The 26,352-nt window shown below is 46.6% G+C and overlaps 7 protein-coding genes across 9 annotated transcripts; 3 read left to right on the top strand and 4 right to left on the bottom strand.

Moving 5' to 3' along the window:
• Nucleotides 1–3,000: 3,000 nt before the first annotated feature.
• On the top strand, nt 3,001–4,855 carry LOC131259544 (uncharacterized). The gene is made up of 4 exons (XM_058261058.1): nt 3,001–3,033; nt 3,142–3,347; nt 3,500–3,719; nt 3,808–4,855. Exons 1-4 carry the CDS (start codon nt 3,001–3,003, stop codon nt 4,795–4,797), a joined length of 1,449 nt encoding a protein of 482 aa, XP_058117041.1. The 3' UTR covers nt 4,798–4,855.
• A 104-nt stretch (nt 4,856–4,959) lies between these two features.
• On the bottom strand, nt 4,960–6,686 carry LOC131259567 (HIG1 domain family member 1A, mitochondrial-like). The gene is made up of 3 exons (XM_058261083.1): nt 6,541–6,686; nt 5,997–6,299; nt 4,960–5,910 (listed from the first exon to the last, which is right to left on the bottom strand). Exon 2 carries the CDS (start codon nt 6,296–6,298, stop codon nt 6,029–6,031), a length of 270 nt encoding a protein of 89 aa, XP_058117066.1. The 5' UTR covers nt 6,299; nt 6,541–6,686; the 3' UTR covers nt 4,960–5,910; nt 5,997–6,028.
• Nucleotides 6,687–7,106: 420 nt separating this feature from the next.
• Nucleotides 7,107–13,701, top strand: LOC131259519 (anillin-like). Of its 2 annotated transcripts, XM_058261023.1 has the most exons (9): nt 7,107–7,320; nt 7,385–9,197; nt 9,275–9,611; nt 10,428–10,554; nt 10,815–10,970; nt 11,352–11,955; nt 12,417–12,715; nt 12,781–13,421; nt 13,498–13,701. In XM_058261023.1, exons 1-9 carry the CDS (start codon nt 7,303–7,305, stop codon nt 13,607–13,609), a joined length of 4,107 nt encoding a protein of 1,368 aa, XP_058117006.1. In that variant the 5' UTR covers nt 7,107–7,302; the 3' UTR covers nt 13,610–13,701. The 2 variants fall into 2 exon arrangements, with proteins under 2 accessions (XP_058117006.1, XP_058117007.1); XM_058261024.1 differs by lacking the exon at nt 10,815–10,970 and having other exon boundaries at nt 7,108–7,320.
• A 691-nt stretch (nt 13,702–14,392) lies between these two features.
• LOC131259559 (probable very-long-chain enoyl-CoA reductase art-1) lies at nt 14,393–17,218 on the bottom strand. Its single transcript, XM_058261075.1, has 5 exons — nt 17,007–17,218; nt 16,573–16,928; nt 15,466–15,682; nt 15,277–15,392; nt 14,393–15,196 (listed from the first exon to the last, which is right to left on the bottom strand). The coding sequence occupies exons 1-5, from the start codon at nt 17,010–17,012 to the stop codon at nt 14,992–14,994; spliced, it is 900 nt and encodes a 299-aa protein (XP_058117058.1). The 5' UTR covers nt 17,013–17,218; the 3' UTR covers nt 14,393–14,991.
• Nucleotides 17,219–17,555: 337 nt separating this feature from the next.
• Nucleotides 17,556–19,341, bottom strand: LOC131259541 (uncharacterized). Its single transcript, XM_058261055.1, has one exon. It carries the CDS (start codon nt 19,194–19,196, stop codon nt 17,742–17,744), a length of 1,455 nt encoding a protein of 484 aa, XP_058117038.1. The 5' UTR covers nt 19,197–19,341; the 3' UTR covers nt 17,556–17,741.
• LOC131259550 (m7GpppX diphosphatase) lies at nt 19,268–20,726 on the bottom strand. Of its 2 annotated transcripts, XM_058261066.1 has the most exons (4): nt 20,323–20,726; nt 20,127–20,229; nt 19,906–20,051; nt 19,268–19,831 (listed from the first exon to the last, which is right to left on the bottom strand). In XM_058261066.1, exons 1-4 carry the CDS (start codon nt 20,605–20,607, stop codon nt 19,268–19,270), a joined length of 1,098 nt encoding a protein of 365 aa, XP_058117049.1. In that variant the 5' UTR covers nt 20,608–20,726. The 2 variants fall into 2 exon arrangements, with proteins under 2 accessions (XP_058117049.1, XP_058117048.1); XM_058261065.1 differs by having other exon boundaries at nt 20,127–20,726.
• Nucleotides 20,727–21,145: 419 nt separating this feature from the next.
• LOC131259523 (exportin-2) lies at nt 21,146–25,084 on the top strand. Its single transcript, XM_058261029.1, has 6 exons — nt 21,146–21,479; nt 21,579–23,382; nt 23,462–23,553; nt 23,817–24,123; nt 24,196–24,363; nt 24,436–25,084. Exons 1-6 carry the CDS (start codon nt 21,395–21,397, stop codon nt 24,896–24,898), a joined length of 2,919 nt encoding a protein of 972 aa, XP_058117012.1. The 5' UTR covers nt 21,146–21,394; the 3' UTR covers nt 24,899–25,084.
• The last annotated feature ends 1,268 nt before the right edge of the window (nt 25,085–26,352 follow it).

The following is a 26,352-nucleotide window of genomic DNA, read 5'->3' on the forward strand; positions in this document are numbered from 1 at the left end:
TTGGTTTTGGGTGATCGATGGAGAAAGACCTCCTTGGGGACACCTGAAACAAACCAATAATATGAACTCTCGCCAACGCAACGAATTAGTGAGAAGCAGAGATTAGGTCGTTTCAACGCGTCAACACCCGGTGGTTCCACGCTTTTGCAGCAGCATTTCGGAATACTAATGCTCCCAGTCTTCAGGCCGCTATTGTGAACCGCTTTATGGACTTGTAGTCTGGTGTGAAATGCGCCGAGTTTGTCACTCTTTGGCGGGCGGTTTCCTACATCCGTTCAACGTGAGCAGCATAAATTGTTGCATTCGGTGTAGTTGCCGACCGTTTTCGATCAGCCCGCCAACGGAAGAATTTGATCGGGCCAAAATTTTAGTGACATGTGTTGCATATTGGGTAACAGTGTGATTTATGTGTACCGGTAAATTCGATCATCGCGCTTTCCGGCGCGTATGCAAATGTTGACTTTTCATATCTTCCGTTTGTCGCATTTCACCCTTCTATTTTTTTACACAAAAATCTTACCTAATAATTGTGAAATTTTGCAAACTGATGTAAAACTAGATAGTTTCAAATTATGTAGAGCATGTTTCTTTTCATATTAAGTTATGAGATTTTTTACTTCAAACTACTTTCTCCATTGGATGTTTTAAAAAACATAATTTTCTTGTTAAATTTTGTATTTATAACTTACCAAAATGTACAGTAGAAGATTGGACACCCTTTCTTGCCTTTTATTCTACTATACAATCGGTACCAAAATATGTGTTGGTCGGAATACAGTTGGTCGCTTCTGCGTCGAAACAAAAAATACAAGATTATCCATAATTCACATTGAAGAGAAATATGTGTGATCAAGCACATTGTACGCCGGCTGAGTAGGACAACAACGAGGACTCGTTTTTATGACTCTTTACCATATCAATTTTACGGTCAACAACTACCCGTTTGTTGCCCGTGTACATGTGTACCAAAACATCGCCAAATAATGAAGACATCTTCAACTGGTTGCGCAACTCGGCTCGACTCCACGGCTTAACCGGTCAGTTTGCGCGCGCGCGCGTGCGATTTCGCGTGCACCCTTACGGCAACAATGTCCGTCTATAACTAATTGGTATGTTAATGATCGTTAAATAACCGCTCGTGCTGGAGAGCGCGGCATTAATGATTCCATGATCCAAACATCATCCCGTCACAACATAAACCGAGCTGGCCATCAATCGACGGCTTTATGGGTTTCTATACATACGCGACGACCCCAACGCAAGATTGGGCGCGTAGGTCAAGGGTTCCCGTGTAGCATAGATGAGACACACATTTTCCATAGGGCACGTAACTGTTGTTGGTAGGTCAAAACGACCAATTGTGTGAACTTTAGCGGGGGTGCTGTACGAGAACATAAAATCTCCAAGACCACACGTCCCAATTAAAAAAAAAAACAACCGGTGGTGTGCAGCACCTCGTCAGATCGACGGATGCACCACCTTACCATGCGATGCATGGAGCTTGTATCCCTGCGCGCGGTTTTTATGGAGCTGTGAATTGGAGCATAATTTGGACGTGTGTAATTTTTATGGACCAGCTCTTCGTGGTTCATCATGCAACATCGTGAGAGCGTTTGAAGACGGGTTTGACCAGCGGTCAAGGTTAACGTGGAAGTGGAGCTTATTTGGAGGATGCTATAGAAGTTGAGGCGTCTTTCTAATGTATAAAATCTTGAAAGAATAGAATTGCGAACAAATAATTTGCAAACGAATAAAAAATTAGCAGGAATATAAAAAAAAACTTCTAAAGAATATGTTTATATGTTTATTAGTTTATCTTATTGCTTGCCTCTAGAATGTTTGAAAAGTGCACTAACATTATAGAAACAACAATAAACCAACATAATAAGTAAATCTAAAATTTAAAAGTTTAGACTAAAACACTTTAGACTAAAACTTTGGACCCCTTTTGACTGGATTTATTTGACCCTATTCTTTAAATATTAATTCTTCCAAGGGATTTGACTATTATAATAAATAATACTACATTCAACGTTCTAATAAGTTTGAGTAAAAAAAAAGAGAGGATCCATCAGAGTAGCGTTATCAAATGAATGAGCTGTTGCATCAAATTCATCTTATCTTGTTCAATCGACCATTTTTTTCGAATTGAATTCATGTCTGTGGACAAAAATGTAATGTAATGTTAATAATTGAATCGATAATTTTCGAACAGCCCTGATAACTGCATCTATGATAATGGTCTTGGTCAATTGAAAACAACAATCAATTCGTATAAAACATGATTAAATAACACTAAACTAGACTCAAATCTATTTCACTTATATCCTCCCTAACATTCCTCAGATTAAACAATAAAACGGCGCCTATAGATGATAGAAACAACTTCCAGCAATTTAATCACTCAGGTTCTCGCAAAATCAAGATGGATGTCTTATCTTAGGCTAAAGATGATTAAATTAAATTTTTCTTCTACGCAGCGTTTGATTTGCACACAATAAACAAAGATCTGTTCCTCGGTGTACCGTACCGAAGTCGTAACAGAAGAACCACCGAACATAGTTTGTACCGATGTTATCACATTCCCGGCCGGAGGTTCGCGCACTTGGGGCTGGCGTGGAAAAATTCCAAAATCCACTCATGCTCTTGCGCACCTCCCTCAGTGCGCACATTCATACCAACGGCGGCCGTAAAACTGCAATAATGGAAGGCCACTGCCAGTGCTAATATCGATCCATCCCTCTTCTGAACCGAGCCCTTGCACCTTACCCCATGGTGGCCCCACGCCCCCACGAGCCATGCGAGCTGTGTTTGGTGTGAAAATTGCAGCCCCCGAAATTCGTCTATCACCCTCCCGCAACGTGTTATTATACTTATTTTCCCTTCTTCTCGTGTGCATTTCACCCATTTGCAGGCTCTAACGGACAACTTCAACAGGCGGAGGTACCGGCCGTTGTGGATGTGTTTTAAATCATTGCACGCGGACAGTGGGAACCGACAATGCAGTCAAGGCGTTTGGCGGCGATGGTGAAGGTAGGGCAGCCGCATTGTTACCCCAAAAGCCGTGAGCCTACTACAATGTGGAACAATTTGTGAATTTGTTTTGTGGCTTGTCTTGCCTGTCTTCGTTTCGTTTGACAGATCAATTGGTGCTGTTACTTGGTGGTGACGCTCGGCTCACTGGGACTGCCGTGTCGGGCGGTGGCCGTCGAATCACCCGAGCCGGCCTCCCTGCTGCGACCACGCGATGTCAACCCACACCCGTACCGGAACGCCTACGAGGGAATCGCCATCTTCGACCGGAACCTTGTTACGAACGGGGAAAAATTTACCCAAAACCTTCTGAAGTAAGACCCGAATCCCTTCCGGCCGCCACCGCTAAACGGTACCGTTTAGGCGGGGCATTTTTCTTTTTGGAGACCTTGGGCGCCGGTTTGATAATTTTATTTCCCCTCTGTCATTCATAATCTCCCACGATCGTTTTTCCCGCACCCTTTAGTCAAGGTCCCATTCAGTTCCCACGGCTGCGCGAACCGAACAGCGTCAATGGGCTGCCGTACCCTTACGAGACGCTCGCCCTCAAGGAACGCCACCAAAAGATGGTTCGCTTTTCCGGACCGGATGGACAGATTGTGAAACCGGTCTATCAGGCGCTGGCGAAACATGCCGCCCGAGTCCTCGGCAAAGGGTACGCCGTCGAGGATATCGATAGCTTCAATGTACGTAATGATCAATCATGATGAGGCGAATATGTTATGCGACAGTAAAGAAATTCTTTTCCTTTTCTACTCACCTCCGCGCGGATAGGAAGCATCTACGAACGTGAAGAAAAACTACGTCTTCTCGTACGCCGTGAAGGACTCGGCGTCGGGTGATGACTTTTCGCACACGCAGCAACAGCAAACGGACGGCGCGGTCAAGGGTAGCTATAAGGTGCAGCTTCCAGATGGCCGCATGCAGATCGTCAAGTATGTGGCCGACAACAATGGCTATCGGGCGGACGTTACCTACGAGAACGAACCGGCCGGTGCTGGTTCAGGGCCAGCTGTTTCTCCAACCGCTGGTCAGGTAGCTCCAGCTCCTCCGGTTGCGTACGAAACATATTACGAAAGACCTTTGGTTCTTCAGCAACAGCAGCAGCAACAGCAGCAACAGCAGGTTCATCAGCACCAACAATACCAGCTTCGTCCTGCCCGGGTTTACTACGCGGCAAACCCCTCAACCCAAATTCCTGCTCCGTTCTATCCGTCGCAATTGCGTGACGTGAAGATCCACAGCTACAATACGGCCCCGCACGCCGGTGCAGTGATTGCTTCGACAACTACGCAGGCAACTCCAGTGTCTGGTGGGGCTTACCTATCTGCATTCCAGGCTCCCGCCAACCTAGCGTATATTGCAACACCATCCCCGAACGGGGCCGGCGCTGGTTCCATCATACTATCGACGGCTTCAGCTCCGCTTGCGGCCTATCGTGACATTCATGTACCACCACCACCGCCCGTCCAACCGCTCGGTATCTCTTTCGCTTCCGCCGGCCGCCGGACGACCGTTTTCGCCGACCCAGCGCGTGTTTCGCCGCAAGGTGTAGCACTGCAGCAAGCGATCTATCAGCCGCAAACGCAGCAAAATCTGGATTACGGGTACGTGCAGATACCGAGCGACAATCGGGTGTACAGGCGGGACACGGATCGCAGCACGGAGGTGCTGTCCGGAGTGCAGCATAAACACGACACAGTGAAGAAGAACCAAAGCAGCCAAACGCAACGTCACCTGGAGCAGCAGCAAAAGTCGATTTAAATCCCAGTTGACTTTGTTTTTCTGTTCTGTACAATAAATAGCTAATTACTCCTAATAAATTAAGTTATAATTGGAGTCCACATGGGTTTCTTTCACTTTCTCACTACACTCACTACACAAAATACCTAGAAGAGAAGAGTTAATTATTTTAGCTTTCTTTTTTATTGCTCAATTGAAATGATTCAAGTTCAACATTATCGTTATCTTTCATCCGGTACTTACTGTTTGAAACCCTTTGCTCATCGTTATGCAGAATTAAAAATGAAACACCATTAAACTGATAAACTCACTTGAGACTTAGCAGAAAAAAACATCTCCCGGATTCCCACTGCCGACAATAACACATTCATTAAACTGAAGTGGGTCACAATCATTACCGTGTCACCGAAGGTCACGTAGTAACATATGTTCATCAAGAGCAATATCCCCTCCCAGACAGGAGATAGGAATACCCGTGTTTATCGGGAATAGAACCGCTTTTCATTCATAGACTCGCGTGGACCAGCGTGTACCAAAAATAACCACACCACTTCACTTTCATAGCGTTACCTCCTGCCTACGTCTGCAATTTTGTCCCCCCACAGTTTTCACACGTCATTCGGAAAATTCACGATCACATGCTGTTCGTTATCGGAATAGAAAATGAAGAAGCACACACTGAAGCTTCGCACTTGGTACAATTATATTTTTCTTTTCTTTAAATTGTGTTTAGTATACCTATAACTTTTTTGGTTTTAACAAACAGTTCCGGCAAATTTATTCCAAGTCGTTCCGAATCGTTGGGAGATTAAGACGCATCAATGTTTGAACGATTTGTGCAAAGCTGATGAATCCGCCAATAAACTAAGTGAGATATATCGATCCTGTGCTTCCAAGGACGAGGAATGATTGATTGTTGCCTTTGTTGCACTATCAAGTTCCTTCTTTCCTTCTTCTCTGCTTGATAACATCTCGTCAATCACAGTTTCCATCTTGTGTAGCACTAGTAACAACACCTTTTTCGTCGAGTTCTTATTTTTTTTTTCGGAGGATGATGAAAGGGAGTCGGACTGCCCCAAGGACTCATAGGAGAATAAATAGTGATTTTCTCTATTTGTTAATACTTATTTACACCTGGAAGGAAAGCGAAACGAAAAACGAGCACGAATAAGCATATTATTAAAATAACTTTAAACAAAAATTGTCCAGTTTTTACTTACTTCTTTGAGTATCCAAAGAGCCTCTTAGCTTTCTACTCTTTTTTGTTAAAAATATACTCGTTTGCCATTGTGTAGCCGAGTCCGATGGACAGGGCGGCGACCACCGTGCCTTGCGCGGCCACTCGCAGCTGCATCAGGAAGACGGACGTCGACATGGCTCCCCGGTTCTTGTACTTGTACGCCCCAATGCCACATACCGCCACCAAGCCTGCAATTCCGATGGGCATGAAGGGAGACTCTCGGGCTTTGCGGGCGAGCTTATCCGAGTGAGTCTCGTCGTACGTTGGCATTTTACCGCTCATTCTAAATGCAGGCACAAAGAAATACAGATGATTAATTTAAACACTCTTCTGGTTACTATCACATCAGCTGTGGCGCATGGCTCGACCCCAGCACACTTATTTTATACATCCCTCCTCAAGATCTTCCCTCCGAAGTTCAAGGTCAGACACCTTGCGCGAATGCGTTACATCACGAAGAAAGGCATCTTGACGATGCCGTGCACTATGCCTGGTAACCACGGAATCCACATGAAGGTACCTACCTGATAATTTGCACGTTCCAACAAGCAAGTCACCGGTGATAGAAATCCTCGAACAGGATCTTTTTGGAGGGGAATTGGTTTTGAACCACTTTATCCCTTCCACCCGAGGTCTCGCGAAAGATGATGAAATTCGCCGCGCCAGATGATCGAAGGAAACGTTGGCGAACTGTTTTGTTTATGTGCTGGCTGTCACAATCGGGGTCTTCATCGTTTACCAGTGCCTAGTTCAGTACTGCAGTAACAGGTAACACGTTGAATAAAAATCGTACCCAAAAATTATCACAAAAACAAAGAAACAAAATTGCTTGTTTTGTGCGTTTGTAGAAACAATCAGATAATTATGCTGATCTAATGAACTAAATACCGATTCCATTTTGTTCCCATTTTTCAACTTTCCGTACTTTTCAAACTTATCTTCGAAGATCGTTCGATTTCGAAAATGGGTTTCATATAAACTTATCTAGTTGACTTTCAACGGTCGTTTGTTTTGACAAGTAGTCGGTTGAACGACCGTTGCAATTTTTGAACCAGTCCACTGACGCTTCTCGTTAGCAAAAGAACAAAGCGAAAGGCGTTTCGCAGTGCATGTACAGGTTCGTTCAGAAAACATTGATTTGCCCGGAAATTGGTCCGTAAGAAGTGCGTGCCATACATTTTTGAAAACAATATTACAAACGAAGTGAGGTTTTTTGTGAAAAGTGTTCGGGAAGTTTATATTTCCTAAGTTCATATTCGGTGTGGCAGTATTGAGGAAATGCCAACATGGATCCTTTCACGCAGGTAAGCATATCTTTCGAGCTGCACAAGAAATGATGCTAAAACCATGCACTGCTCCGTTCTGCAGAATATACTAGAACGAGCGGAGAAGCGGGCTGCAGCGCTTGGTATTACGAACACTTCGAAGTTCCCACTGTCCGAGTTTAACTACGAAGCGGATAAGCCAACGTCGGGTGCATCGCCGAAAAAGAAACCGTCAGGATCGAGAAAGCATTCCGCACCGAAAGCACCGCCTGTTCAGGCTTCTGCAACCACCGTGTCGACCCGCACGGCGGCAGACGGTGACCGGACTACGACGGTGGACATTGGTGGTCAGGATAACTGTGATCTAGCGCTTGAAATTAATATCACCACTAGCGCTAACCTGCAGGTAGACTTAGGCGTGAAGGAACTGGAGACGGACGGTAGTGTAAAGAAACAGTGGGAGCACAATATTGTGCGTGCAATTGAGGCGGGAATGTCTGCTGCAGCGGCTGCAGGTGGCGGTGATGGAGAAGACGTTGACGGTGAGAAGGAGAATGCGTCGAAGAAGAATATTATTCGCGATCAGTCGCGAAATCAGCTGCAACGACTCGGCACTCTGTACTCCGACACCCAGGATCTTTCCTCGCCAGTGCACCGTACCGAGGGACGGTTCCATGAGGAGCTGAGAGAGGGTGGCGGTCGCCAGCAGAAAACTAAGCTGGCCAAGCTGGCGATGCTAGCCGACTCGATCAACAACTGGGAGGATGATACATCGCACCCGGATATCAAGCACCATCGGGAGACCATCGTGCCAGGTAGGGAGAAGAAATCTCCCAATCGGCAGCAAAGCCCTAGACGTGGTGGTGGTGGTACTAACCACGCTACCGTGACGGGTGCAACGCCAAAAAAGTACCCCGCACCAAATCCACCAAAGTCGATCCTCAGCCCTCAGAAGTCGGCGTCGGGAATGGGTGGTGGTGAAGTAGGAGCGGCGGGAGCAGCAGGTAAACCGCAGCAAACGAAGTCCCTCAAATGGGATCAGAAGGTAATGGATACACTCGAGTCGCAGGGCTTCCAGAGGCGTGAGTCGACCGCACCGAAGTTGGTGTACGACTACAAGGACGATGGGCATGAAAAAAGACCCGAAAATGGACGAGCTCCCGTTGCGAAGCCGGTTGAGGCGAAACCGGCGCTGAAAGCGGTGGAAGTTAAAAAACCACCAATGGAGCAGAAAAAAACACTACCGTCGAAGCAAGGCGGTGGAATCGTATCGGGTCGGGCAGCAATGTTTGAAAAATCTTCCGGTCGGCGCCAGTCCATACTGAAACCGGGGCAGAAAGATCCGGCCGAAATGTCGCTCAAGGAACGCCTGGCCATTTTTGAAAAGAATAAGGGAGCGGCACTTGTACCAAAGGCTGCCTTCGGTATCAGTCCATCGATTCGGCAAATCACCGGCCAAAAGGAAGGTCCGTCTTCGGCATCGTCCTCGTCAGGTATCCAAGGCTTCGGTGGTATCACCACCGGGCATCAGACGAAAGCGAATGCTGCTGCACCCTCATCGCCACAAAGTAAGCCGAAAGTCGACCATGGCAAGCCTGCCACAAAGGCTGAAACAATGGCCAGTGGTTCGGCCATTCGTAATACCGTCGCGGCGCTGATGTCCAACACGAGCACCATCTCAGAGTCGCAGATTGCCGAGGACAATCGGCGGCAGCGTCAGCAGGAAATGGAACAACTGCTCAACCGTTTCTCAAAGCCCGTCGACATGTCGTCCGACGTGTCCGGTAGCTGCGATGGTCCAAGACCCATCCCATCCGCACCACCAATGCCCCCGGAGGGTTACCTGACATCGAGCGGTAAAAAGAAGAAACCCGTTGACGATGGTGGACACACCGGTGCGGTAAAGCGACGCAGTGGTACGAGAAACACTTCGCAACGATGTTCACGAAATAGAATAGTTAATTTTCAATTACACGAAATGTATCCTTTCCAGATGGTTCAAAGGACAGCCCGGGAGTGATGGCCGCATTGGACGACGTTAAACGTATCCGGGTGGGCACCGCTGCGAAGGACGGCCGCATGTACCCGGCGCTGAGTGACATCGAAACGACGGCCACCGAATCGGGTGACGAAGGTACCCCGTGTGACGATTACACTACGGCCACGGTGTCCGGCTCGGAAACATCGGACGATCGGGCCTACCGGACCGCAAGCTACGGTGAAAAGGCCGACCATGAGCGCCTGGAAGACCAGAGTGGCGAAGAGGAAGAGGAAGAGGAGGACGAATATGATGAAGAGGAGCAGTTTGAAGTCGACGAGGATGACGACAGGTGGGAAATTATTGTTGACCTTTTGCAGTGTTTTTGCTGCGCTAACATTTGAACGCCATGCACACGCCTCATAACCACTTTCACGCACGCTTTATGGGCTTATACTGAACCTGTACATTTTATTCTTAATTCATTTTCCCTCGTTCCTTATCATCATATTAAGATCATTTTCCCCACATCATGCATTTATTTTGAATTTTGTTAAACATATTTTTTTAATCATGCTTTTTCATTAACTGTTCATCTGCATGTTGAAATCAATTGATTCATTCATCAGAAAGGGTTTTAGGTGTTACAGATTATTGTAAAATATTTTTCTGCTTAAAATAATACCCCTTTTCCACTGGTTGGAATAATACGATTATTGTAGCCACAAACATTGAATTTGGTTGAATTCAATAAGAAATTTTTTCATCAAATTATTAAAATTGACAAATTTCCTTAATGATATACATTAAGGAATTTTGTTATTTCCACTTATACGTTTAAACTCATTGATTTTCTGAAATTTAGCTTTGATTTTTTTTTATTTTTGAGGTGAGAGTAAAATATAAATTAGTCACATGTTCGAACATATCAATATGACTAAAAGCGTCATTGCTAACATATATTCTATGGGGTCGTACTTAACTTAATTAACAACGCTATTTAAGAACGTAATTCATCGACAAACCGATACTTTAATAAATAATTAAATAACATCATTTGCAAAAAGGCTAAAATCCACATGGTTAATCGTTGTCAAGTGATATTGTCGGATTTGAGAAATGATTTCATTAGATTGATCCAATAAAAAATCCATTGTTCTCTCGACAGCTTCATGTACTCGGACGACGAAGCAAATATCGCCAATGTGAGTCTGGGTCGTGAAATTATGGATGCCGTCAAGATGAACGATCGCCGCAAGAGCAACCGTGGACATCGACAAAGCCAGGGATGGAAGGTAAGCACGAACATCGATCCATTTGCTACGATCTTTGGTTGTATTTTTATCGAAACGGAAAGCGTAGTAGTAATCATTCCGTGGTTTGAGTTACGTTGAGTGCAGTTTCTTTGTTTGTTTACCACAAGTATAAAAGTTGGAATGGTTTTTATTTGGTTGTGTACAAAATATCCTCAAGTATTTCCCTTTCCAAATTCGATGTTAGCTCTATTCGATGTTTTCCCCCTTGCCTCTTCCCTGTTTGATTACCTACCCTGTAGCAGGAAGCAAAATTGTCGACTGGTGCGCCACCGAAACGAACGGTCGAGTTTGACTTGAGCGATACTTCGGGTCAGCTGGAGGACAGCGATCTGCTCGATGCATGCCTTGAAGAGGCGTTCGTCGATGAAAGTAGCAGCGAGGAGTACAATACACCCGTAAGAAAGGCATTTAGAATAATGAAGCTGCATGTGGAGGGTGGTGGAAATGAATAGCATGAATGTTTGCTGTGGGAATACGTTATTGGATTGTTATTCTCTATCCTTGTATGTAACTCTATCTTTTATAACATGTACTAATAAATTTTGTTTTACTATAGACTAAATATAACCTACTTAAAAAATGTCTGGTTTTAACACTATGGCTGTATTAGGGTATCATTTACAGTCGGCCATCTAATGCTAGTACATATTAAAACAACACAATTTTCCTCACGGTGTACGATCCATTTTTTCGGCCGATTTTATGTATTCAAGAAACTCCCGGGAGCGTTTTACTTACTGGAGATTCTACTTTTAATATGTTCCTCCCTTCTCTAGCGTAAATCGTCCGTTTCGTCAAACAGCTTCTCGTACCAGAAACACCCTGGCCGCGGTGGCGATCGCTGTGTGACGATCAACGAGGAGGATGATGGAGCAAGAATTGTTGGCGCCAGCAAACGTAAGTCGGGCACTCCGCGCCGTAGTACCAATGGCGGGGGCACCGTGGACTACAGCAGTCCCGTGCGTTCGGAGCTACAGGTGAAACCGTCCGGTGACGACAACATGGTCACACTGGTGCACACCGTTAGCTTCTATCGGCGCCAGCAGCAGCAACAGCAGCAGCAGCAAAGTGCCCTAACACCGCGCAGAGTACCGCGGACGCCGGTACCACCCGTAGTCGATTCCACCACGGCCGGCGACTCGGACGAGGAGGATGAGGAGGATGCCGTTTCAAGCACGGCCGAATCGACCGGTACCAGTGCGTCCACCGAGGAAGCCCAGTTTCTGGTGCAGGACAAGATCAAGAAGCTGCTGGACGAGGTGTGCAAACAGCAGGCGATTATTGCCCAGACCAGCCAGGCGCTGAACTTGTGCGCGGCCACCGTAGAGTTTTCCGGCTCGTCAGAAGCGGAAGAATGCGAGCGGCATCTGCTCGTTGCCAGTAAGTTTCCTTCTCCCGTTTGCATACAATTTTACTAACGTTTGGGATTAAAAAAAATGGATAAACTTTCATCGGCGATAGGATAAAAATCTTGTAAGATGATTGAGTGAAGTAATTTTTTTTAAGTTAATTACATCAGTTTGCTATTTGAAAAAATATACCGCCGCTCCAGTCAGGCGGCCATTTGGCAGTTGGCCAGAATTTTGTCATAGCCAAGACAGCATCGGGCCGTTTTGCCGTCTGTCTGTTGCTGGACCTTTCGTGCACGTTTAGGTCTCGCCGGAACTAGGCTAGCAAATGATTTTTCAACCTTTCTCCAATAGTCACAGAATACAAAAAAAATCTACATCTACTGAGTTCGGCGGACACGAAGAGTCTGACCACATGAAACGCAAACGTTTTGATTATTAACTAATTTGAATAAATACATGCTTACTTCCTCTTCCACACACACATAATAGCACACCGACGGCAGGCAATTCTGGATGAAGTGCAACGATTGCGGGTGGAAGGCTGCCTCAGACCCCCGGGGGCCCCGACCGAGAAGGGCCGTCTGACGGTAAAAGAAATCACGCTTCCACTGAAGCAGGAGTACATGCGCAAACTTGGGGCCGATCAGATCGCCGGACACAACCTGGTCTGTCTGTTGAAGTACAATGAAACCGTGCTGGCCACACAAACGACCCCGACGCTACCGGGCATGCTGTCGGTGCGCTTTCCGGACGTTTTGCAGCTGAGTAACGTGTTTGCGGATTTTAAGGTAAATGCTAATCCTCCCAAGGTTGGAATAGAATTGTAATTGTGAGTTGGCGTTGTTCCCCACAGATAACGATGGAAATCTACGGTATGCCAGCATCGCGCGAAGTTCTCCCGCATGAAGTCAAGTATCACCTTCCGATTAGCAAGAAGAAGGGTGGCGGTGGATCAAGCAAACTGCACACCCCGAAGGGCATCAAGGCGAACTCGCGGCTTATCATGCCCCCGGTTCAGTCACCGGCTGGTCCACATGCGGTCCGCTCGCCGTCGCTCATTCAGTACGGATTCATCATTTTCTCGCTGAAGGAAATTCAGCGTACCAGCTGGATGCTAAACCCGATCGCTGGCTGTCCCAGTCCGCTTGACGGCACGGTTAATATGCGTGTCAACTGCGAACTGTCCGTCACGGTGGACTACCACGGGTTCCTGACGATGTACGAGGACGTGTCGGGCCTGGGTGCCTGGCATCGGCGCTGGTGTCGGTTGCAGCGCCACACGATCAACTACTGGCGGTACCCGGACGATGAGAAGCGGAAGGCACCGATCGGTAGCATCGATCTGCAGGGTTGCAGCACACAGCGGGTCGGCGTGGCACCGCGCGACGTCTGCTCCCGGCTCAATACGCTCATGCTGGAATTTCCACGCCCGGCACAGGACGGTGATGTCGAGTCACTCAAGATCGTCCGTCGGGGCAGGATGACCATCGAAAGGTAAGCAGCACGAACGAACGAGCCCCGCCGTTGTGGAACTGCAATCCCTTAATTGTTTTTTTGTTTGATGTTCCAGGTATCTGCTATCCGCCGACTCGAAGGAGGAACGTGACGAATGGTGCGCCCATTTGAACAAAACGCTCGCCCTGCTGAAAGCCTGGGGCGCGGGCAACGTCGCCACCAGTTAATCGTGGCCACGCATATTTTTGTTTTATTCTTAATTCTATAGCCCGCACACTGGGAAGCCCCCCGAGGGTGCATTCTGTTGTGGCGTACGAATGAGCGTTTTCATAACGCTTTAGATTTATACTTAGCAAACCGTAAAGAATACCTTTGAAAGCGCCGTGAGCAGATCGAGTGAAATTGAAAGTATTATCTCACTGGTGGGTGTAAAGGTTTTATCTGTTTATTTTTTAATATATTGATTAGGTCAGTGTAATCGAACAATTAATATTCCATGCAAAGAGATGGCAAAATCGAAAGGGTTTTTAAATATGTTGCTCGCAATGATGTATTTAATAGAACCATGTGTGTGTGTGTTCTTTGGAGTGGCTAGTTGAGGCTAGTCCAGCGTAGTAAGGTTTCACACTCGAAATTAGAACTGTTCTTAGCAAGGATCCCAAGGTGGTGTCCACCTTTTGGCAAACGCCATATCGAACATTTTGAAATTGAGTGGACAAATGAAACTTTGTTTTCGTAAATTCACCTAAGATTTTCAATTATGCTTTTTTTAACTATTGCGCGTGTTATTAACAAAACTTAACAACCAAACGAAGGTTGATGTTTTTTCGATGGTATACTAACAGATATATCTTAAAAAAAAAAGAAAAGTAATAAAAATAATTAATAATGTATATCCTTCCAAACTGCTTCCTTGTCGATGTGTGATTTTTTGTTTGGGTTTAGGAACGAATGGGAATTTGTAAAGCAATAAAACAAGGAGGGCGAAAGGATAAATCATAGCAAATGCATACAGTCTTGTAATTGTGTTTATTTATTTAGCTCTTTTCCCCCTTAATCGCATCTTAGTGTAGTGTTTCTTATAACTTTGTTTCTTTTTATTTAGTTTTGCTTTTTGTCCGCAATTTGCCAGCAAGGAATGATTGGCGACTGAATTGTGTTCGTCATACGTTCGTTCTATTTCTGCCCAAAACGAAGTCAATTGAACACGGACGTGCAGTGCAAGACGCAAGATGAACCGGCACTCGATAATAAATAAATGCTGATTTGTTGCTAACAACAACAAAATGATAACTAATTGCTTCAGCGAAATTAATTCTAGTGAGAGTGAGCATTGATGCACTGCGCATTCATTCGACCATTCGGAACAGGAAATATGCTGGGAAAAGTGAGTAAACGAACGAATCAATAAAATATAAGTGTCAACCATTTTCACAAAAATCACACCTCAACCATTAACAAAATGAAAAAAAAACATCAAACTCTAAAAAACCCGGTACAAATGCAAAAACGAAATCTCTCAATGGGCACGGAGCGAATCCCAATGTAAGCCTCTCCTAGAGAGGATAGGGAGGATGTCGGCCAACCCACGGAACGCTCATTTTCTGCCTTACAGTACGAAAGGAAGGATAGCCTTGCGGTTCTTTGGGTAGTCCTTGAACTCCTTCTTGTAGTTACGGTGCTTGCCAAGAGCCCACATAGTCATCTGGTACATGCCAGCGGCCGCGAACAGTCCGGCCGGAATGCACGACGTCATCAACGTGAAACCGACCCACGAGGTGAACTCGTAGGTGTAGTTCGGGCATGAGACGAAGCTGAAAGAAATTGAATAAACAGGCAATCAGAATCTTCGCCGTTCAAACAACGGTGAATTTTTGAATCTGGTGTTACTAACTTGAAGAGCTGCGTCAGTGGATTTGCATCCGGCACCGGGATTTTCCTCACGGTCGAACCGGCCGGTCGAAGGTTGCGCAGCAGTAGATGAATGGAGAAGTTGCCCAGCTCACTGACCTGTTGTGGGGGGAGAAGGAAAATCATTGCCATTCCTTGTTAATGGATGCTCTCCTGCATCACTTGCACTTACCACAAAGGTTGCCAAACCGGCGTACACCATCGCCTGGCACGGTTCCGTAAAAAGCGGATGGTTGACGTGGTATGCGACATAACCAGCGAAAGCCCAGTAGTAGGAGCAATTCTTGAACAGATTTCTCAGGGGCATCGTCGCGTGAGAAAAGCGGTGTACGAAAAGCGTTTCCAGCAAACGTTTTGCATAATGTGCGACCCAACAAGCGGCAGCAATTCTGTCGAGGAGAAAAGTTATCCACGAATATAAATTAATAATTTAATCTCAATTTAAACTAATTTAAGTTCATTACTAGTATACTAGAATGTTGAAGTACAGTTCAGTTTCATTCAAAATTAAAATTATTCAAACCGGCTCCGATATCGTCGACCTTGAACTTGGAAGACCGTAAGCAAAACAACGAACACCACCATTAGAAATCAAAGCCATATTGCTTACGTCACGGTGGCAGAATTAACGTACGAAGCCAACTGAGATTGACGAGCTTCAAAATGATTGGCAAATAAAGCCTGTTGTTGATGTTACTTACAACTGTGCGGAGCAAACCACTTTTTGTTCCCATTTGTCCCAACCTAACGTCCACGAGAGTAAAGTTAAATGACGTAGCATGAAGCTAGGGGAGTTTACTTTAGTCACAAAAAATACCCTAAGATGGAGTACGAAAAACCTTCAATTGGTGGTGCTTTTAGTTGCAAGTGTGTTTCGTCGCATAGTAATTTCCGAAAAGGTTGATGCGATACAAAAACTTTCTATTTTCCTAGCAGCATGATACGGTGAGACGAATCTAAGTGGAAAGTAAATTCGTAAGTTTTCCATGTTTTAGATTTCGGTAAAACAAGAGTTCAATGGAAAGCGCAGCGAAAATACTGTCCGGCCTTTCCTCGCCCGGAAGGGCAATGTATGTGCATAAATTAACGGGGTCATTATCACAATCTCCAACACACTATCGTATCGTGTGATGGACTTCGAACTGCTTCTTTTACGGTTTAAGTAACCTTGTCGCTTTTTTCGTTAAGGTTGTCTTAATCGTTATTGCGCTGGATTATCGATGATTACTTCCACAGCAAGTAGCAACAAGTTTTCACATTACATTTGCAAAACACTTACGTTGCGGTTTGGCTCATCGGAGCGGAAGCATTCGAGTAGATAAATGAAGGGCGCTGGAAGAAGATGAGGTACACGAAGATCGGTCCCGCGTATTCGGCCAGGAAGACACCCTTCCAGCTGATCTGAGGGCCCAGGTCGCGCACGTAAACCTTGCCACCGGCGGTGATGCCAAGGGATTGCAGGGTTTCGCTTTCCTTCGGCGCCTTACCGCGCGGTTCCAGGCGGAGTGACTGCCGGTGCACGGTCAGCGATGGTTTCAGCCTCTGCACCTCGCTCTTCAGCGACTGCAGTGTCGTGTCGCCTGACACGCGACATTTGCCGAGCGATTTCGACGATTTCGCGTCCAAAATTTCAATCTACAAAGGAGAACAAATTGTCCCTTAGCAGTGTACTTATAGAGGAACAATATTCTTTACTTCCGGAAATCAACTTACCTCCATCGTGTGGTGGTGCGTGCTTCCCGTTATCTTCTCGAAGTGAAAGCGGCTGGCGATACCCTACGGTTTCCAAGGCAGATTAAGATTATTTAACACGACGCACGGTTACGACAACGACAGCGAATGTCTACGGAAAACGAAGAGATGATAAGTCTGTCTGGTACCTTCCACCCCACTACTTTCCACAAATTACGGTGGTTTTGGATAGGGGCTACGGACGATTTTTTGTTGATGACTTGTCAGGTGCTTCGCCTTCGTCAGGGTTCGTTTACAGTGACAGAGCTGAAGTGTTCAATCAACGTACGAACGAAGACCAACAAATCCAAATTTGAAATGGAATTTGGAAATTTTTCTTATTTTGCGGTGTATTACCTGAGAGCAATAAATAACTATTCTTTCGAGAAGCTTGAAGATTTGTGGGGTACACATATTTTGAAATGGCACAATTCAGTTTAAAACATGTCGGTTCATTTTACCCCCCATTTCCATTCCAACTTGTTTGATAATTTTCTACAGTTCAGGCTTAGTTCTACTACACGCTGAATTATTTGAAAAAGTATCTCCCAGGTCGTAGCGGCTCATTCTAGTGGATTTCTTTCCGAAGACGAAATAATTGTTGCAGCACAACGCAATTTAATATTTTGCCAGGACATTTTCCTTCTAATCAAAGCAGTTTTTTGTAATAAGTTTTTCCTTATAAGTTTCCCAATTTGCTTCGTGTTAGTTTCCACACTAGGTAATATCAAGATAGCTCATGCTGAATCCCTGATTAACGCGATAACATTCCGGAACGTAGCTAGAGTTCTTATCCAGGTAGCGTATGGCAGCGGTGAACATTGGTTCCGAAAGTTCCAGGTTGACCACATTGCTGTCCTCCCGCCAGAAAGTGAACAGGGGCTGCTGTTCGTACTTTTCGTACCAGTACATCAGTTTCATCGCGCGGTGCCGCTGCAGGACAATGTTGTGTTTACGGCAGCTAGACTCAATGAATACATCATCATCGTCGTCGTCATCGGCTTCTGTGGTGCCATCGTCGTCGTCGTCTTCCTTGCGATTCTGACCGTCCTCCGTCGTTTTTAACTGCAATGGGCACTTTGCCATTCCTACGTCATCGATATCCTCCGAGCACGAACCCGATGATTCCGGTTCGGTTCGTTTAGCATCGATGCGGAACACGCTCAACCCACTGTCCATGATTTGCAGCAGCAGGTAAAACACGTCCCCTTCTCGCCCGGGACGGTGCAGTTCGAACATAAGCTTAAACATCGGCGGAAGGCCGAGATGCGTGACGAAGTTGCACTCTCGTATCGTTTTGCGCACGAGCAGGCGGAACAGCTCAAGCGGCTCATCGACGCGAAAGAGCGCCAATGGTACCCGATTCCCGGTGATCGGTTGGAAGCGCACACCCTCGTACCACAGTTTGACGCAAGGGCGCGATTTTTGGCATGTTCCGAGAAATTGCAGACAACGTCGGCAGTGCACAAAACGATCGCTCCGGATGTGCACGCGCTGTAGGGCGGTCCGATGAAGCAGGGCATAGAATGGACCGTACAGTAGATCGCACGTCTGCGGTTCAAGCTTGTTGATGGTGAGTTTCTCATGCTCTCCGCTTTGATGCGATACGCCTTCAGTCGCCTCGCCCGTCGAGTGATCGTGACGATGGCAGAACCACTCGTTAGCGTCCATCTGCTCGGATGGAAGCTCCAGGACGCGTCGGAACGTAATGCCCTCGAGTTCGGCGTCCGGTTGTGCATTCAATGAACCGCCACAATTGCTACACAGCAAAGCATACCGCGCATCTGGTTCAATGTTTACCGCAAGCTTTAACTGCTCATACTCTTCCAGAGCGCTACCACCACCTCCCTCCTGCTGGCTATTCAGCAATTCCGTTCCGAAACTGCTCTCGTTCGTGTTCACCCGGAAACAGAGGTAACGATTTTTTATCACCAGCGAACTGAGCGTCTGCGTGTGCAGCTGGAAGAAGTCGCCAACCCGTATCTCGTACCGTTCGGGGGCTGCTGCGCCTTTCCCAATGGCGATCGTTAGACGATCGTTCGCCAGATCGATCGTGGTCGACTCAATGTCGGCAAAGTTTCGCCGGAAGGCGATAAAAAAGTTGGCACTCTGAAGCCGTGGACGCATCTCGATCAGCACGCGCTCGATATTACCAGTCGATGAAGGAACCATCCTGTCTAAATATCTATCTATGGAACTAAATTGAAGAGATTGTTGAAGAGAAGCTGCCTTTTTGCCTATTGTTAGTTCGCCTCATCCGACGGAGGTTCCGCCGACGTGTCCACTTTGGCACGCTTTGCTGCCGGTTCCGACGGAAGTTGCGCTAGGGCTGCGACAAATTTTTCGTACAGCTTGTCCGTCTCCTTTAGGGCGTACGAAAGGGTCACGCGTTGATAGTAATCCGGCAGCAGCTCAATGTTGCTAATGACCGTTGACAGAAGGTGCGCCTTTTCGCAGGTAATGCCGGGTGGATCGTGGCGCAGATAGGTAAAGTGCATGTGCAAATGATAGAACGTTGGTTGGTAGTGAAGAAAAATGCGCAGTTCGGACGGGCCGATGCCGTACCGTTCCTTGATGGCGGCGATTCCGCGCGATTGTACGTTGCGGAGTAGCGGCAAGTGGGAGGATGTTAGGTCACGCAGCGAACGAATGTCCCGACGGCGAACCAACGCGAGAAGATAGAGCTGCTCGACGGTTTTACCGTCCCATTTCAAATCGGGAAGCAGAATGAAACCGTTCTCGTTGCACGGATCCTCGTAGACGATACGTTCTTTTTCCTTACGGTGTTCCAGCACGTTGTAAAGCCACTGTTGTGATGGATGGAAAGAAACACTCGATTAATTAAAGGCATTTTCCTTCATTGAAAATTTAAAAAACAAACCTCCAAGCTTAGCTGCCCCTGTTCCAGATGAGGTAAGGTGATTCTTTTATAAAGATCGGCCGTTTCTTCAATGAAAAATCGTTTCTGCACCGAGTATTTGACGATATGTTTCTCCGCAGCTGGGTAGACTATGGTTACCTTAAGTCCTGTATGAAAGACACCGAGATGGAAAGAATTAGCAATAATTCTATCAGAACCCTTACCATTTAAGGTTTACGTACGGTTCAAGGCTGGATCCACGGTACAGACGAAGTTACCGTAGATGTCATTGATGAATTCCGTCTCCAAGCGCGATGACGACGTGAAAAACGTGTGGCTGGAAGACTTTTCCACGTCCGTGACGGGTGGTTCGTGTTCACTTTCACTGACAACGGCACAGTTTTCACGATGCGTTGGCGTGTTACGACCGTCGGTTACGGTCGCTGCTGTCGTAACCTGGGCCTCGGTGAAGGCCCTCTTCTCGAGCACCACGATCGCGTACTGCTCGGTGGACAGATTGGTAAAGTGCCCCAACAGGCACACACTTTTGTGCGTACTGTTATTGTTCAGCACGCGCACCGTTCGAAAGCGAGATAGATCGTAACATGTTTCTCCTGCTTGCTGACCTTCGCGCTGACGTTGTAGCTCTGATTCATCGACATTACATTTGTTATCGGCGGAGGTGGTTTGTTCGTCCCGTACTGCGCTTTGCGTTCCCAGCATGACAAACTTTGGAATGGATGAATGGACTGATAACGGCAGCTAGCTGAGCTGAATATTCTTGGGCAAAAGGAATGTCGCGACGGTGGGTTTAGCTGTTTCTATTCTTTCCCTAACGCTATCTGATATCAACAAATTAGGAATGCCAACACAGTAAACCGCGTTTTTTTGACGCCATCGAGAGCCGACTGACATATTGCTGTCAAATTTGTAGTTTGACATTTCCTATATTCACCACGCAGTGATTTAAATGGCACCGGTATTTTAAACGGAAATAACATTTTTTCAACTCAAAGTAATACAATACAGTGGAACGATATCAAAAAGTTTATGAGAAAAATGTGAAAAATTTCTTTTACATGCAGAAAGAAAGCGTAAAAGGTTTGTCGCGAAATCCATCTTAGTATTGAAGGTGAGAATATGTTTTTCAAACTCAACGGAACCGACAGGAAAGTGGTGAGTTTGAGTCTCAATGTGTCACTTTCATCGATGCTGCAAATTGCGTGCATCCATCAAGCGGTCAAAATTTTGCGAAAAGTCATACACAAAACATAAACTACCGGTGCCTTTGCTTGTACGCTTTTGGCCGGTCCATTCTCACTCACGATACGATAAAAGGCATTTTGTGGACCGCTTCTTGCACATTCCCTCGAGCCGCAGTGGTGATTTAATTTCATTAGGTGGTTTTTATTTATTGTATATTTACGCGCGGTGGACGGTAGCGTTGGTAAGGGTGGTGGCAAAAGGTTGGTAAAGCTGGTCTTTGCAAATCTCCCAACGAAAGCGTACGATGGAAATCAACGAGAACAACTTCGAGCGGCTGGCAAACTACCTCCAGCAGACGCTTAATCCCGATCCGGAAGTTCGACGACCCGGTAAGTAATGTAAAGCATCACCGGGACACGCGTAGCTTGGAGAGGTTAAGGACGATGGCTTGGAGGATGATGGGTAAATATCGTTTCACTCGTTTCCAGCTGAAAGGTTCATCGAAAGTATTGAAATCAGCCAAAACTATCCGCTACTATGTTTGCACCTGGTCGATCGTCCGCAGGTCGACATGACGATACGAGTCGCGGCGGCGATCGCTTTCAAGAACTTTGTCAAACGTAACTGGGGTTTCCACCTGGAGAATGATGGGCCGGACAAGGTGTGCGAGTCGGACCGAAACGGCATCAAGAGCCTGATCGTCCCAATGATGCTGAAATCACCCGCTTCCATACAGAAGCAGCTGAGCGATGCGGTCAGCATCATCGGGAAGTACGATTTCCCGCTCAAGTGGCCCCAGCTGATCGACGAGATGATTGAAAAGTTCGCCACGGGTGATTTTCATGTGATCAACGGTGTGCTGCAGACGGCTCATTCGCTGTTCAAGCGTTACCGATACGAGTTCAAGTCGCAAGAGCTATGGGAGGAGATTAAGTTCGTGCTGGACAAAATCGCAAAACCGCTCACCGAGCTACTGCAGGCTACACTAGGGTTGGCGGAAGCGCACGCGAACAACGAAGAGGCGCTGAAGGTCATCTACAGCTCGCTGGTGCTCGTGTGCAAAGTGTTTTACTCGCTCAACTCGCAGGATCTGCCCGAGTTCTTCGAGGATAACATGGAAACGTGGATGAAAGCATTCCACGGCCTGCTGACACTCGATGTACCCTGTCTCAAGACGCCCGACGATGAGGATGCGGGCGTTTTGGAGCACTTGAGGTCGCAGATCTGCGAGAATCTTTGCATGTACGCGCAGAAATACGACGAAGAGTTCGGCCCATACATGCCCCAGTTCGTGACGGCCGTCTGGGAGCTGCTGGTGAACACCGGTATCCAGACGAAGTACGATTCGCTCGTCTCCTATGCGCTCAAGTTCCTTAGTACCGTCGCGGACAGGAATCACTATCGGCATCTGTTCGAAGATCCGAACGTGCTGGCAAGTATTTGCGAGAAAGTGATCATCCCGAACATGGACTTCCGGCTGTCGGACGAGGAGCTGTTTGAGGATAACCCGGAAGAGTACATCCGACGGGACATCGAGGGTTCGGACGTGGAAACGCGACGTCGATCGGCCTGTGATCTCGTCAAGACGCTGTCACAGAACTTTGAGGCAAAAATCATCGAAATTTTCGGCCAATACCTGCAGGTGCTGCTTGCGAAGTACGCAGAAAACCCGGCCAACAATTGGAAGACGAAGGACACCGCCATCTACCTCGTCACGTCGATGGCTTCCAAGGGGCAGACGCAGAAGCACGGCGTCACGCAATCGTCCGAGCTGGTGCCGCTACCGCAGTTCACCCAACAACAGATTATTCCGGAGCTGGAACGCTCCGACGTCAACCAGCTACCGGTGCTGAAAGCCGACGCACTCAAGTTCATCATGACGTTCCGGACGATCCTGGGGCCGCAGATTATCGTCGCCACGATGCCACTGGTCGCGAAGCACCTTGGAGCGGGCAGTGTTGTGGTGCACACGTATGCGGCGTGCGCCATCGACAAGATCCTGACGATGCGCGGCACCGACAAGCAACCGATCGTGACGAAGGAGCTGCTAACGCCGCTGAGTGCCGAACTGATCACTGGTCTGTTTGCCGCCTTCACCGTGCAGGGTTCGAACGAAAACGAGTACATCATGAAGTGTATCATGCGCGTGCTGAACACGCTCCAGGAGGCTTCGCTGCCGTTCATGATCGTGGTGTTACCGCGCCTAACCGAGATCCTGACGGTCGTTTCGAAGAACCCATCGAAGCCACACTTCAATCACTATCTGTTTGAGACACTTTCCCTTTCCGTAAAGTAAGCAAAGTTACATTCCTTAAACCAAATCATCAGTGACTAATTTGTTGTGCGGCCTACTTTTCGCCTTACATTATAGGTTGGTTTGCAAGGCAGACCCGAATGCTGTCAGTTCGTTCGAGGAGGCTTTGTTCCCCGTTTTCCAGGGAATACTGCAACAGGATGTGCTTGGTAAGTTCTAAGGCTGTTGAAAAACATATCGTAAAAGGTGTATAAATACACTACACCACGAAAGTCAGTGTACAGCGGGCCAAAACAGAAACAAATGCCATGTGATTTGTGAAGAATAATTTTAACAAAAGTAAAAATGAGGGATTGTTCCTTATAGTGCCTTCTATATTTTATAAACACAAACTAATGCATTAGCCTACTACTTCCGCACACAAAGCTTTGATTGTGATTGTTATTTTCATATTTATTTGCTTGTGTTTCAGAATTCATGCCCTACGTGTTCCAGATGCTATCACTGTTTCTGGAGATCCGGGAGGGTAAGAGCAGCATTCCCGACACCTACCTGTCGCTGTTCCCGTGCCTACTGGCGCCCACCCTCTGGGAGCGCCCTGGCAACGTGACACCGCTGATACGGCTACTGTGCTCGTTTGTGCGCCAAGCTTCGCCGCAGATTTCGGCCGAGGGAAAGCTGAGCGGCGTGCTGGGTGTTTTCCAGAAGATGATTGCCTCAAAGAACAATGACCATGAAGGGTTCTATCTGATGCAGAATTTGTTGCTCCACTACCCAGCGTAAGTTCGGATGGTTTGCTATTTTATACAAGCTGTCAATCGTTTGTTTCATTCCTCATCTCTACCTTACAGTGAAGAGCTCGGGCAAAGCATGCGTCAGATCTTTTCGCTGCTCTTTCAACGGCTTAGTTCCTCCAAGACGACCAAGTTTGTGCGATCTTTCATCGTGTTCCTCTGCCTTTACGCGTCACGTGTTGGCCCGCAGGCGTTAATACAGATGATCGAAAGCATTCAGGCGCAGTAAGTAGATCCACGTTATCCAAGTTAGTCCTAGCAAAGCACCAAACACCTTTCACCACTTTTCTTCTTCAGAATGTTCGGCATGGTGGTCGAACGGGTGTTCATCCCCGACATCAACAAGGTATCGGGTGAGCTCGACCAGAAGATCGTCTCCGTGGGGCTGACGAAGCTGCTGTGCGAGTGCCCGGAGATGCTGGCCGAACCATACGTAAACTTTTGGCCGCAGCTATTGCAGACGGTGGTGCAGATCTTCGAGCTGCCGCCCGACGAGTCCGCCATCGATGGTGATAACTTCATCGAAATCGAGGACGTGCCCGGCTATCAGGCCGCCTACTCGCAGCTCAACTTTGCCCAGCCGAAACCGTTCGATCCGCTGCCGGACGTAACGAATGTACGCCAATATCTGGTACAGCACCTCGGCAAGCTGGGTCAGGCGCACGCCGGGAAGGTCGGTACGCTGATCTCTTCCCTGCCGGCGGCTCACCAGGAAGCGCTGCAAAAGTACTGTGCGCAGAGTGGCGTTCAGATTGCCTAAAGCGCCAACTTCTGATATAGATTTAAGCAAAAAAGTGTACTCGTCATTTAAAAAGTTTTTATGTTCTTTGGTTGTGGCTGAAATGGAGTAGAACCATTTTCAGCTGCGCCTGCATGTTAGGTGTCTTCGTATCCATTGTGTCCCCCATTATGTACAATAAATAAAGTTCTCGCTGTTGTCATAGAAACCTAACTGTTTTGACTTTATTCTGTTTCATTGATCTGACTACGCTTTTTCTTTCTTTCTAGGGTATCCTTGTTTAATAAGAACATTAAGAGAATCCTTTCATATTAGGTGGAATCGCATACGGATTTGTTTATTTAACCATGGTTTAATCTGCCGCCCCACCAACATTTCGCTATGGAAAATGACCGCTGCTTTTCTGTGAAGTGTTCGGCTACTTTTCCTATTAAAGCAGCTCCGTTCATTTCTGATGCAGCACCGGAGTTCATGAAATAATTGAAGCGTATGAAATAATTAATGAAATAATTCAACAAATTTAAGCTTTGTTTTGAACCTTTGCAAAAAAATGTGAAAAAATTCAAAAACATTTCACAACTCTTGTTCCGTTTGTTTCTCTTTCTTCTGTTCTGTTCTGCCTTTCTCGTTCTGCTGCCTCGCTCCCCTCTGCGGTCCTCTTGTAACCTCCTGATGTGTTCTGCTCGCCTGGTAGCAGGTGTTCCGCCGTTCCTTCGGCTTTGGGAGTTGATATGTTGCCTGAGGGTGAAAGATGTATATATTTGTCTTTGTTATTAAAGTTTTTACTTACCATTTGATTCTGCCAGTCCGAAGCGTGTGGGGTGTTAACCTCGAATTGTTCCAGTAGTCCACCGAGATTATTGTACACCCTCGGGTTTAACTAGGGTTTTCCTTAATCGCTTTGGTGTTTGCGTGACAGTACACGCACGCGTCGCTTGATACACACATGTGTATAACGCACGCGCGTTGACCTTGTAAATAGAACCGCTAACAAGAACCAGCTGATTCTTGTTTTGCCACACTGGTGTGGCGACAACCGATCGCACCGTATGATTATCTTTGCTATATTTTCGCGCAGCATTAAATATACATATGCGCATGGAATTTATTTGTGTTACCATTACAGTTGTTCGTCACATTTTTAACATGTAATAAAAGGTACTAAAATATGACCGCAAAATGTTTGATTTAAATTTAAATACAAACTGGCGCAAGGCCCAGTGTACTGCCGGCGTCATTAAAAGTGACCAAGCGACTAAGTTGCATGTTTTTTATGTAACATGTGCTTTATACGTTAAGAACATGCAAAACAAAAGTGGATGCGGAGTAAAGAACAGTACGAATGAAGAAAGATGTACTTTTTCCTCTACGAGAAACTTTGCTTCATACCTAGCTTGAAATATATTACAGATAAGAAATTACTTTTACAAAGATAGGCCATGCCAAAATCTGGTTAAAAACTAATTGCACAGCTT

This window comes from Anopheles coustani, chromosome 3 (assembly GCF_943734705.1).
Source record: "Anopheles coustani chromosome 3, idAnoCousDA_361_x.2, whole genome shotgun sequence".
Classification (NCBI taxonomy): domain Eukaryota; kingdom Metazoa; phylum Arthropoda; class Insecta; order Diptera; family Culicidae; genus Anopheles; species Anopheles coustani.